The sequence below is a fragment of the Callithrix jacchus genome, chromosome 19 (genome assembly GCF_049354715.1).
Source record: "Callithrix jacchus isolate 240 chromosome 19, calJac240_pri, whole genome shotgun sequence".
NCBI lineage: Eukaryota > Metazoa > Chordata > Mammalia > Primates > Cebidae > Callithrix > Callithrix jacchus.
The window spans coordinates 43,815,416-43,829,672 of record NC_133520.1 but is presented as its reverse complement, the minus strand read 5'-3'; the positions used below and the strand labels follow the sequence as shown (position 1 = coordinate 43,829,672).

General features: G+C 42.0%; 1 protein-coding gene across 8 annotated transcripts in view; it reads right to left on the bottom strand.

Moving 5' to 3' along the window:
* PLD5 (phospholipase D family member 5) overlaps positions 1-14,257 on the bottom strand; it is a 407,569-nt gene that overhangs the window by 98,602 nt on the left and 294,710 nt on the right. For all 8 annotated transcript variants that reach the window (XM_078357234.1, XM_054248286.2, XM_003735274.6 and 5 more), the window contains one exon: positions 13,455-13,582. In XM_078357234.1, coding sequence (XP_078213360.1) covers positions 13,455-13,582 — 128 coding nt within the window. The remainder of the gene's footprint in view (positions 1-13,454; positions 13,583-14,257) is intronic.

Below are 14,257 nucleotides of genomic sequence, written 5' to 3'. Positions count from 1 at the left end.
CTTCATCCATCTTTTATGGGCAGCGAGGCTGTTAATTATCTGTGTATCTATGTATCTATCTATGTGTCTATATATCTATGTATCTATCTATCTATCTATCTATCTATCTATCTATCTATCTATCTATCTATCTATCTATCTTTATTTGAGACAGAGTCTTGCTCTGTCACCCAGGCTGGAGTGCAGTGGTATAATCATGGCTCACTGAAGCCTTGACCTCCTGGCTCAAGAGATCTTCCTGCCTCAATTTCTCACATAGCTATGATTATAGGACACACCACCACACCCAGCTAATAAGCAAAATACCTTTCTTTCTTCAGCATACCCACACATGTGAGCTCACCCAGTTCACTCATCATTTCAGGTGCAGCTCAAATTCCATCTTCTTTCTGTGACCCTCACTCTTCAGTCTGCAGAGATTTTCCTCTTCCCAAGTCCCAGGGTACCTACAGCTGACAGCACTCATTTAGCACCAGGGCTGGCTTCAGGGACACGTGATGTGTTTGGCGCCCAGGGCTCCATGCTCAGAAGGACCCTGTACTTGTCTTTATGCTCTACCATCACATCTTGGCATTCTTGAACGTTTTAAACACGTGATCTCATTTTTTTTTCATTTTGTACTGGGTCCCCCAAATCATGTCACTGCTTCTGCTGGGCACCTTTCTTGCATGGTGATAGCACTTTAAAGAGTGCTTGAAGATTTCGTTTTACAAACTGAATGGTAAACTTTTTGTGGGCTTTTGTCATTTTGTTTCCAAATCCTCCACCATAACTAGTGCAGTTCTCTACCTATAGTAAATGTGCAATAAATATGTGTTTATTACCTTTTCCACATGAGATCAAGCCCTGGCTCACCAACTGTCTAGTTGTATTATTGCTGAGGAGACAGAATTCTAAAATTACCAGCTTTTGAATCAGATATTTTTCTTAAGGCAGCATGTTAGCATGAAAAGAGCACTAACCTGAGAGTTCTGAGATCTGATAGTCCTGATGCTGACATAAAGAGAGGAGGGGCTGCAGGGAAGTGACTTATTCCTGTTCCCCATCCCTACCTCAGTCTTCACATCTGTGAACAGGGAGGGATTGGCTCAGACCAGCATTTGGGAAAATATGTAGGCTTCAAGGCATGCTTGATGCATAAAATTATGAGGCTAGGTGCAGTGGCTCTTGGCTCTAATCCCAGCACCTTGGGAGGCCAAGGCAGGCAGATAATGAAGTCAGGAGATCAAGACCATGCTGGCCAACATGGTGAAACCCCGTCTCTACTAAAAATTAAAAAATCGAGGTCCGGATTCAAGATGGTGGTAAGAACAACTCAGGATCGCAGCTCTCAGTGAACGCGCAGAGGGTGAGTCAAAGCTGCATTTCCAGACGGATCTTTGTTGCCCACAGAACGGGGAAATTCCAAGGTGTAGGAAAGACACAGGATGCAAGCGCAGCCATTTTGGCTGTTGCGGCCACTTCGGCTGGCGCCGCAGCACAGCGGCACTCCACAACAATCCGCACAAAACGCACTGCCCGGGTGCCCTGCTAAGCTAGCAATCTGAGATTTGGGAGGGCAGATTAGCATATCCATCTGATTAAACGGGACTTGGACAGTGAGCCAGACCAGGAGATTCCTGGGAAGTGGCATTTGAGCCAGCGCAGTGGCTCGCTGCACGGGAAATCACACAGATCCTGGTGCCCTGACAGCGGGCAACCGAAACACCTGGGAGAGAGCCAACCGTTCAACTTAAAAAAAAAAAAAAAAAAGAAAGGCGCTCTGAGGCAGGGAGCCAGGCCAGCAGGCTCGGTGGGTTTCATCCCCACAGGGACAAACAAAATGGCAATTCGAAACACTCTGGGTGGAGTTTCACTGCAGGCACCGCTGAACCCAGGACGGTGCAGCTTGGTGGGGGAGGCGCATTCGCCATTACCGAGGCAATTTGCCCCCACTGAGGTACACTCCCATTGCTGACGCAGCCTGCCATTGCCGAGGCAACCTGCCATAACAGAGAGACTCCACTGCAGGGCAGAGCCCCGGGCAGCAGGGCGGAGCCTGCGGCTGCAGGGCAGAGCCCGCAGCAACAGGGCGGACCCGACATCAGCAGGGTGGAGCCTCGGCAGGCAAATAGTGACTAGACTGCCTCCTAGCTGGGCAGGATAGTGCAACGGACACTCATGAAGAAAGCCCCAACTCCCCAAGACAAGGCATCTGAGGAAAAAAAGGGGTTTTAAGAGTTGTGCTGCAGCAGACATAAATGTAGCAGCCTAACAGCCCTGAATGAACAACGGAGCTCACAGCTCAGCACTTGAGCTCCTATAAAGTACAGACTGTCTCCACAAGCAGCTCCCTGACCCCTGTATATCCAGAGTCACCTCAAAAAGGACTGATCAGACAGACATTAGGCAGACATCATTCTGGGACAAAGATAGCAGAAGAAGAAACTGGTAGCATCCTCGCTGTTCTGCAGCTGCTAAAGGTGTGTCCCAGACAAGCAGGGCCTGGAGTGGACCTCAGCAGTCATACAGCAGAGTGGCTAGACTGGTAGAAGGAAAACCAAGTAACAGAAATACCTCATCATCAAGAATCTGGGCGTCCACTCAGAGACCCAATTGAAAAGTCAGCAACTACTCAGACAACAGGTGGATAAATCCACTAAGATGGGAAGAAACCAACACAAAAAGGAGGAAAACACCTGAAACCAGAACACCTTGCCTCCTACAAAGGACCAAAACTCCTCACCAGCAAGGGAACAAAGCTGGACGGAGAATGACTGTGACGAAATGACGGAATCAGACTTCAGAAGGTGGGTAATGAGAAACGTCTGTGAGCTAAAAGAACATGTTCTAAATCAATGCAAAGAAACTAAGAACCTTGAAAAAAGATTTGAAAAAAGATTCAAGGAAATGATAACAAGAATGGATAACTTAGAGAGGAATATGAATGAATTGAAGGAGCTGAAAAACACAATACGAGAACTTTGCTAAGCATGCACAAGTTTCAGCAGCCGAATTGACCAAGCAGAAGAAAGAATATCAGAAGTCAAAGATCAACTCAATGAAATAAAATGAGAAACCAAGATTAGAGACAAAAATGCAAAAAGGAATGAACAAAGTCTCTAAGAACTGTGGGACTATGTGAAGAGACCTAACCTACGTTTGATAGGTGTACCAGAAGGGGACGAAGAGAATGAATTCAAGCTGAAAAATACTCTTCAGGACATTATCCAGGAAAATTTCCCCAACCTAGAAAAGCAGGCCAACACTCAAATGCAGGAAATACAGAGAACACCACAAAGATACTCCGCAAGAAGAGCAACCCCAACGCACATAATCATCAGATTCACCAGGGTTGAAATGGAAGAGAAAATACTAAGGGCAGCCAGAGAGAAAGGTCGGGTCACCCACAAAGGGAAGCCCATCAGACTCACAGCAGATCTCTCAGCAGAAACTCTACAAGCAAGAAGAGAGTGGGGGCCAATATTCAACATCCTTAAAGAAAAGAACTTTCAACCCAGAATTTCATATCCAGCCAAACTGAGCTTCAGAAGTGAAGGAAAAATAAAATCCTTTGCGAACAAGCAAGTACTCAGAGATTTTGTCACCACCAGGCCTGCTTTACAAGAGCTCCTGAAAGAGGCACTACACATAGAAAGGAACAACCAGTACCAGCCATTCCAAAATCACACCAAATGCTAAAGAGCATCAACATAACAAAGAATCTACATCAACTAACAAGCAAAACAGCCAGCTAGCATCAAAATGGCAGTATCAAATTCACACATAACAATATTAACCCTAAATGTAAATGGGCTAAATGCACCAATCAAAAGACACAGACTGGCAAATTGGATAAAAATCCAAAACCCATCAATGTGCTGTATCCAGGAAACCCATCTCACATGCAAGGATACACAAAGGCTCAAAATAAAGGGATGGAGGAAGATTTACCAAGCAAATGGAGAGCAAAAAAAAGCAGGAGTTGTAATTTCATCTCTGATAAAATAGACTTTAAAGCAACAAAGATCAAAAGACACAAAGAAGGCCATTACATAATGGTAAAAGGATCGATACGACAAGAAGAGCTAGCAATCCTAAACATATATGGACCCAATACAGGAGTACCCAGATATATAAGGCAAGTTCTTAATGACTTACAAAGAGACTTAGACTCCCACACAATAATAGTGGGAGACTTTAACACTCCACTGTCAATATTAGACAGATCAACCAGACAGAAAATTAACAAAGATATCCAGGGCTTGAACTCAGACCTGGAACAAGCAAACCTGATAGACATTTACATAACTCTCCACCCCAAATCCACAGAATATACATTCTTTTCAGTGCCACATCACACCTACTCAAAAATTGACCACATTATTGGAAGTAAAGCACTGCTCAACAAATACAAAACAACAGAAATCATAACAAACAGTCTCTCAGACCATAGTGCAATCAAGTTAGAACTCAGAATTCAGAAACCAACCCAGAACCGCACAGCTTCATGGAAACTGAACAACTGGCTCCTGAATGTTGACTGGATAAACAACGAAATGAAAGCAGAAATAAAGAAGTTCTTCGAAACCAACAAGAACGAAGACACAACATACCAGAATCTCTGGGACACATTTAAAGCAGTCTCCAGAGGAAAATATATAGCAATAAGTGCCCATATGAGAAGAGTGGAGAAATCCAAAATTGACACCCTATCATCAAAATTGAAAGAGCTATAAGAGCAAGATCAAAAAAACTTAAAACCTAGCAGAAGACAAGAAATAACAAAGATCAGAGCAGAACTGAAGGAGATAGAGACACGAAAAACTCTTCAAAAAATCAATAAATCCAAGAGCTGGTTTTTTGAAAAGATCAACAAAATAGACAGACCACTAGCCAGACTGATAAAAAAGAAAAGAGAGAACAATCAAATAGATGCAATAAAAAACGATAAAGGGGAAATCATCACAGATTCCACAGAAATTCAAACCATCATCAGAGAATATTACAAACAACTCTATGCACATAAGCTAGTAAACCTGGAAGAAATGGATACATTCCTGAACTCCTGTGTCCTCCCAAGCCTAAACCAGGAGGAAGCTGAAACTATGAATAGACCAATAACAAGGTCTGAAGTCGAGGCAGCAATTAAGAGCCTACCACAAAAAAAAGTCCAGGTCCAGATGGGTTCACAGCCGAATTCTACCAGACACACAAAGAGGAGCTGGTACCATTCCTTCTGAAACTATTCCAAATAATCCAAAAAGAGGGAATCCTTCCCAAATCATTTTATGAGACCAACATCATCCTGTTACCAAAACCCGGCAGAGACCCAACAAGAAAAGAAAACTTCAGGCCAATATCCATGATGAACATAGATGCAAAAATCTTCAATAAAATATTGGCAAGCCGATTGCAACAGCAAATCAAAAAACTTATCCATTATGATCAAGTAGGATTCATCCCGGGGATGCAAGGCTGGTTCAACATATGCAAGTCTATTAACATAATTCACCACATAAACAGAACCAAAAACAAAAACCAAATGATTATCTCAATTGACGCAGAGAAAGCATTTGACAAAATTCAACAGCCCTTTATGCTAAAAACCCTCAATAAACTCGGTAGCGGTGGAACATATCTCAAAGTAATAAAAGCTATTTACGACAAACCAACAGCCAATATCATACCGAATGGGCAAAAACTGGAAGCATTCCCTTTGAAATCCAGCACTAGACAAGGATGCCCTCTTTCATCACTCCTATTCAATATAGTACTGGAAGTTCTAGCCAGAGCAATCAGGCATGAAAAAGAAATAAAGGGTATTCAAATAGGAAAGGTGGAAGCCAAATTGTCACTATTTGCAGACGACATGATAGTATACCTTGAAGACCCCATCGCCTCAGCCCAAAAACTCCTGAAACTGATAAGCAACTTCAGCAAAGTCTCAGGATATAAAATCAACGTGCAAAAATCACAAGCATTCCTCTACACCAATAACAGACTCAAAGAGAGCCAAATCTAGAACGAACTGCCATTCACAATTGCTACAAAAAGAATAAAATACCTAGGAGTACAACTCACAAGGAATGTAAGGGACCTCTTCAAGGAAAACTACAAAACACTGCTCAATGAAATAAGAGAGGACACAAACAGATGGAGAAGCATTCCATGTTCATGGTTAGGAAGAATTAATATTGTGAAAATGGCTATACTACCCAAAGTAATTTACAGAATCAACACTATCCCCATCAAGCTACCATTGACTTTCTTCACAGAACTGGAAAAAACCACCATGAACTTCATATGAAACCAAAAGAGAGCCCGCATAGTCAAGTCAATTCTAAGCAAAAAGAACACAGCAGGGGGCATCACACTACCGGATTTCAAACTATACTACAAGGCTACAGTAATCAAAACAGCATGGTACTGGTACCAAAACAGAGATATAGACCAATGGAACAGAACAGAGGCATCGGAGACAACACAACATATCTACAACCATACAATCTTTGATAAACCTGACAAAAACAAGCCACGGGGAAAGGATTCCCTGTTTAATAAATGGTGTTGGAAAAACTGGCTAGCCATGTGCAGAAAGGAGAAACTGGACCCCTTCCTGACACCTTACACTAAAATTAACTCCAGATTGATTAAAGACTTAAACATAAGACCTGGCACTGTAAAAACCCTAGAAGAAAATCTAGGCAAAACCATTCAGGACATAGGAGTAGGCAAGGACTTCATGAACAAAACACCAAAAGCATTAGCAACAAAAGCCAAAATAGACAAATGGGACCTAATCAAACTCCACAGCTTCTGCATGGCAAAAGAAACAGTCATTAGAGTGAACCAGCAACCAACAGAATGGGAAAAAGTTTTTGCAGTTTACCCATCTGACAAAGGGCTGATATCCAGAATTTACAAAGAACTCAAACAGATTTACAGGAAAAAAGCAAACAAGCCCATTCAAAAATGGGCAAAGGATATGAACAAACACTTTACAAAAGAAGACGTACATGAGGCCAACAAACATATGAAAAAATGCTCATCGTCACTGGTCATCAGAGAGATGCAAATCAAAACCACATTGAGATACCATCTCATGCCAGTTAGAATGGCGATCATTAAAAAATCTGGAGACAACAGATGCTGGAGAGGGTGTGGAGAAATAGGAACACTTTTACACTGTTGGTGGGAGTGTAATCTAGTTGAACCATTGTGGAAGACAGTGTGGCAATTCCTCAAGGCCTTATTAGAAATAGAAATTCCAATTGACCCAGCAATCCCATTACTGGGTATATATCCAAAGGACTATAAATTGTTCTACTATAAGGACACATGCACACGAATATTCATTGCAGCACTGTTTACAATAGCAAAGACCTGGAACCAACCCAAATGCCCATCGATGATAGACTGAATTGGGAATATGTGGCACATATACACCATGGAATATTATGCAGAAATCAAAAATGATGAGTTCCTGTCATTTGTAGGGACATGGATGAATCTGGAGAACATCATTCTCAGCAAACTGACACAAGAACAGAAAATGAAATACCGCATATTCTCACTCATAGGCGGGTGATGAAAAATGAGAACACATGGACACAGGGAAGGGAGTACCAAACACTGGGGTCTATTGGGGCGAAGAGGGGAGGGACAGTGGTCGGGGGGGCAGCTGGGGAGGGATAGCCTGGGGAGAAATGCCAAATGTGGGCGAAGGGGAGGAAGGCAGCAAAACACACTGCCATGTGTGTACCTATGCAAATGTCTTGCACGTTCTGCACATGTACCCCAAAACCTAAAATGCAATAAAAAATAAAAAAAAAATCAGCCGAGCGTGCTGGTGTGTACCTGTAGTCCCAGCTACTTGGGAGGCTGAGGCAGGAGAATCGCTTGAACCCGGGAGGCAGAGGCTACAGTGAGCTGAGGTCATGCCAATGCTCTCCAGCCCAGGTGACAAAGTGAGACTCCATCTCAAAAAAAAAAAAATTATGAAAGGATTTCATAGTCAACCAGGTTGATGAATGCTCCACCCTCTTAGAGTCACAAAGCACATTAGCATGTTACAGGCTCCGAGAAGTCCCATGACAAAGAAACCCACTTAAATTAAACCAACAGGGTCTCAGTCTTGGGCAGCATAGCCTCCCTTTCTCAAGTGATGACATGACAATCTCACTTAAAGCTCATTTCATAAAACACATCTTGGAAAATACCGTGTTGGTTATTCTGTGTTACAATTTCTGGTTCTAAGATGAGATGCATCAGTGATTCCAGATAACAAGCAGGTCCTGGGCTGGCTGGTCAGTTTGTTCTCCCTGCCCAAGTTACAGGAGAAGGTCTGGGCAGGTTGCTAAGCCATCATACCACCCCAGTGCTCCTGTACCCCAAGATCTGGCCTGTTTTCATATAAACCTTCTAATTCTTTCACAATATAGACTAAGAAGAAAATAAACATTGATGAAGTTTCAATAGACCTATTCCTGTTTGTTCGAATTATGCTCAAATGCACACTCTGAAACTCTCTCCTCCCCAGAGATGCCAGATTCTTGTGACCAATAAACCTATTGAGCCCCACCTTCAACTTCAGGCTGACTTTAAGAGGATTTGTCTGAAAAAGTGTCAATGTGACTTTTTCTAAAAACATGATTTTCACGTTTTCCTTCCTGGCTTCTCCTATTTCAGCATCCCGCCTCCAGAGCCCCGCGGTTTAAAGACCGCTGTGCCCTTTTCTTTCGGCTTCACATGCTGGTTAGTCTTTTATTTGCTCTGTTAGCACGGTACTTTTTATTCCCTCCATAGTGTTTTTAGGAGCTCTTAAATTTCACACACAAATCCAGCTGGTTAGTCTTTTATTTGCCCCGTTAGCACGTACTTTTCATTCTCTCCTTGGTGTTTTTAGGAGCTCTTGAATTTCACACACAAATCCAGACCCCTGTGTGGAAAGCCTGGGGTGGTGTTCTCTTTCTTCCCACAGGACTCCCTGCAGCCAAGAATTCTAGGGGAGTGCCCGATGCAAGGTGAGGAATACAGAGGCATGCCTCGTGTTGGTGCACGTGCTTTACTGCATTTTTAACAAATTGAAGGTCTGTGGCGACCCTGCCTCGATCAAGTCTGTTAGTTTCATTTGCCCAATGGCACGCACTCACTTCATGTTTCTATGCCACATTTGGGTGATTCTCATGATATTTCAAACATTTTCATTATCATTATATCTGTTAAGGTGATCTGTGATCAGTTATCTTTGAGGTTACTATGGTAATTGTTTTGGGACACCACAAACTGCACCCATCTAAGTTGGAGAACGTAATCCATAAACGTTGCATGTGTTCTGATTTCCCTGTAGACCAGCTGTTTCTTTGTCCCTCTCCCTCTCCTCTGTCCTCTGATTCCCTGAGACAACAATATTGAAATCAGGTCAATTGATAACCCTACAATTAGCCTCTAAGTTTCAGGTGAGAGGAAGATTTGTTTCTCAGTTTTGTAGGTTGTTCGTTGTTTGTTTTTGAGATGGAATCTCAGTCTGTCACTCAGGTGAGTGCAGTGGCGCAATCTTGGCTCACTGTAACCTCCGCCTCCCAGGTTCAAGCAAGTGTCCTGCCTCAGCCCCCTGAGAAGCTAGGATTACAGGCACCCACCACCATGTCCACCTAATTTTTGCATTTTTAGTAGAGATGGGGTTTCACCACGTTGGCCCGGCTGGTCTTGAACTCCTGACTTCAAGTGATCCACCCGCCTCAGCCTCCCAAAGTGCTGGGATTACAGGCATGAGCCACCACTCCCCACTACATCTCTCAGTTTAAATCAAAAGCCACTAGTGATGAGCCTCTGTGAGAAAGGCACATAGAAAGCCAAGATAAGCCAAACAGTTTTCCAAATTATGAATACAAAGGAGAAGTTCTTGAAGAAAATTAAAAGTGCTACTCTAGTGAATACACAAATGTTAAGAAACAAAACAGCCTTCCTGCTAACATGAGAAAGTCTGAGTGGTCTGCATAGACGAACTAACCAGCCACAACATTCCCTTCAGCCAAAGTCTAACTCAGAGCAAGGCCCTTAGCCTCTTATACTCTGTGGAGGCTCAGAGAGGCAAAAAAGCAGCAGAAGAAAAGCTGGAAGCTTGGTTTATGAGGTTTACGGTACGAAACCGTTCTGTAACAGAAGTGCAAGGTGAACAGCAAGTGATGACGGAGAAGCTGCAGCAAGTTAACTAGGATCTAGCTGAGATCATCGATGAACCTGGCTACACTAAACGAGAGATTTTTTAATGTAGACAAAACAACCTTCTATTAGAAGAAGATACAATCGAGGACTTCCATAGCTAGAAAGGAGAGAATTCAATGCTTAGCTTCAAAGGTAAACAGGACATGCTGACTATTAGGTGCTGATGCAGCTGGTGATTTTAAGTTGGAATCAGTGCACATCTACTCTTATAAAAATCGTGGGACCCTTAAGAATTATGCTAAATCAACTCTGCCGATGCTCTATAAAGGGAACAGAGCTGGGATTATAGAACTGCTGAATACTGCATGGCTTACTGAATATTTTAAGCCTGCTGTTGAGACCCACTGCTCAGAAAGAAAGATTCCTTTACAAATATTACTGCTCATTGGCAATGCACCTGTTCACCCAAAAGCTCTGATGAAGATGGGCAAGGAGATGAATGTTGTCTACATGCCTGATAATACAACATTCATTCTGCAGCCTAGGGATCAAGGAGTAATTTCTACTTTCAAGACTTTTAGAAGGCTAGATAGCTACCATAGATAGCTGTTTCTCTAATAGATCTGGGCAAAGTAAATCGAAAATCTTCTGGAAAGGATTCACCATTCTAGGTACCATTATGAACATTTGTTGGCTCGGTGCAGTGGCTCACGCTTATAATCCCAGCACTTTGGGATGCTGAGGTGAGTGGATCACCACCAGCCTGGCTAACATGGCCATTTCTACTAAAAATACAAAAATTAGCCAGGCTTGGTGGTATATGCCTGTAATCCCAGCTACTCAGGAAGCTGAGGCAGGAGAATTATTTGAACCTGGGAGGTGGAGGTTGCAGTGAGCAGAGATCATGCCACTGCACTCCAGTCTGGGAGACAAGAGTAAAACTCCAAAACTCCATCTCAGACACACACACACACACTTACTTCACCGGAGAAGGCCAATATATTAACATTAATGGGAATTTGGAATAATGGGAGTTTGGAAGGAGTAGATTCTAACCCTCATGGATGACTCTGAGGGGTTAAGACTTCAGTACAGGAAGGCCCTGCAGATGTGATGGAAAGAACAAGAGAACTAGAATTAGAAGTGGAGCCTTAAGATGTGGCTGAATTGCTGCAGTCTCAGGATAAAACTTGAATGTATGAGGAGTTGCTTCTTATGAATGAGCAAAGAAAGTGGTTACTTGAGATGAAATCTATCCCTGGTGAATATGCTGTGAACATTGTTGAAACAAAAAGGATTTAGAATATTACATAAACTTAGTTGATAAAGCAGTGGAAGGGTTTGAAAGGACTGAGTCCAATTTTGAAAGACGTTTTATTGCGGGTAAAATGCTTTCAAGCAGCATCAATACTACAGAGAAATCGTTCATGAAAAGAGGTCAACTGATGCGGCCAACTCCATTGTTGTCTTATTTTATGAGATTGCCATAACCACCCTGGTCAGTCAGCAGCCATCCACATCGAGGCAAAGCCCTCCACCAGCCAAAAGCTTACATCTACATCTGAAGGCTCAGAGGACTGTTATTTTCTAGCAATACACTATTCTTAAATTAAGGTATGCACGTTTTTTTTTACATAGTGCTATTGTACACTTAGCAGGTGACACTATAGTTAAAGGTCACTTCTATATGCACTGGGAAATCAAAAAATGGTCTGCCTTGTCTTATTGCAGTGGTCCAGAACTAAACCTGAAATATCTCCGATGTTTGTCTACAAAAGAAAACACATACTGACTTTACAGTTTTTGAAGTTCAACCAGAGATTAGTGAGTTTGCAGAGCTCAAGTATCGAGCAAGAGTAGCTGGCATTCCACGACCACCATATCATCATGGAAAGATTCCAGCGAGTGAGAAGTTTCTTGATGAATTTTCCTGTTAGATTTTCTTAAAGAAAAGGGCGAGAGAGAAAATCTTTAACTTAGCATCCCAGCAAGATCATGAAAGAGGATAATTTTTTCCTAAATGTATTTATTTTAAAAGACTAGTGAAATAAGAATGAGGGGTTTGGAGCTATATGGCTTGGTTTTGAGTTCCAGTTTTGCTGTTTCCTGAAAGGTGCTCTTGAGTAAGTTACTTACCTGTGTCTCAGCTTCTTCCTTTGCAAGATAAATTATAAGAGTAGTATTTCCAAGAAAGAGTTATTGTGAAAACGAAATGCGATTATACACTTTACATGCTTAGAAAAATGCCTAGCATAGAGAAAGCCTCAATTTTTTGAAACTGTTATTATTATTTCTTCTACTTACCATAGATATAAGGTAATAATTGATAGCAATAGTCATTGATTTCACTAGAAAACTTTACAAAATATAAAGCTGATAACATAAGTTTAACTCTTAGAAAATGTATTATAATTCTTCATGTAATTGTTAGCCTCAACTTTGTTCAATTAAACTCTGTTCTTGCATGAGTCCTGCTAAGCAATGCTTGATGTCACGTTGAGGTGGACCAAGAAAAATTCCACATAGTTAAGCACAACAGAAAGAAACACTATTTTAAGACAGATGAATAGGTATAATAGTGTGATCCCAAATTTTGAGAGCTGTGGAGAAATAGTGGGCTGGGGAGGAGACAATATCTGTGTGTCGGTGTGGAGAGTAAGAGGAGGAGAGAGTGTTGATTTAAAAAGACGTTCTGAGAAGGTCAGCAAGTCTTCCTAAGAATCCAGTGACCAGAAACCTCCTGCCACTGGATGATCAATGAAAAGATGGTAATTTTGTAATCCTCTGCAGATTGCCTCTGACGCAAATAAATGCATAAGAATCTTGTCTGTGAAAATGTATTTTCAAGATATTTGAAGTCAATCATTTGTTAAGAGAAAGATGAGAACATCTTCATCTTGAGATTTATTAAAGAAATAACTCAAATGACTACTATCCTAAGACATTATTCTATACTGAATTTGTGTGTTTCCCTCTGTCTCATAGATGATTATGCAATATCATCCTGAAAATGTAGGTCTGGGTAATGTAAATTACATAGCAACCTGCTCTCAGGAATACTGGAGCAGCCTATGAATTACAAAAGCATTGAAGCAATAGCAGTTTTTACTTTTTTTTTGTAAGATGATTCTGACAAGGAAAGGTTTATCCTTTCACACAAAAGGAAGGTGAGCCTCTTAAAACTACACAGTTAAAAATAATAAATGCTGTAGGTTTTAGTATTCTTATCTACAGTAGCTTGCTTTATGGAGGTGGTAGCTTTGAGGATGACAGAACTCTGAGTATATATAACACAGAAAGATTACCTGTCCCAGGGATTGCCAGTCCAAACCTGCACTGCCGATATATACGTGTTGTTTGTCCACGATCCAGAAGGAGGACTGCAGCCGGCCTTTGTTGTAAGCGGTCATGTTCATGTACGTCACCTCGGCTCCTAGGGGTTCAAGAAGAGCCTGGTCAGCCTCTGCATCAAGGCCCTGCCAGGGCTGTCACTCACCTACCAGTGGCAATACTCATGGTTCTTCATTTGTCCCAATTGACATTTAGGAAAGCTAAATATTCATGTTAGTTTGGTGTTAGAGAAGGTCCCCAAGGTACTATTTTGTTCCCTAAAACAAAGAACATTAAAAAAAGAAAGAAAGAAAGAAAAAAAAAGCCAGGGGAAATGCCTTTTCCTATGCCTATGGCAGAGGAGGTTATAGTAACAAGACCACGGCTTCTCAAGTCAGACAGATCTGTACTGAAATCCCGGCTCCATCACTTACCATCTGGATGGTGAGATAGGTACACCAGATGCAGTTTTCTCTTTGAGTAATTTTAATACAGTTTGTAAGCAACGTAAGGATCAGTCCTGTTCAGTATCACCGCTCTCCTCAATAAGACATTGGCCTTATTATGCTTTCTATGCATTATTCATCCTGTGACCCTTTCGCTTGCCTTTACTTCTTCATTTCTTCCCTTTATTATATAATTTGGGCTTGGTCTCTTCTTGGCCTTTATCTAATAGTTCTTTATTTTGAGACAGAGTCTTGCTCCGTTGCCCAGGCTGGAGTACAGTGGTGCGATCTCAGCTCACTGCAACCTCCACCTCCCGGGTTCAAGTGATTCT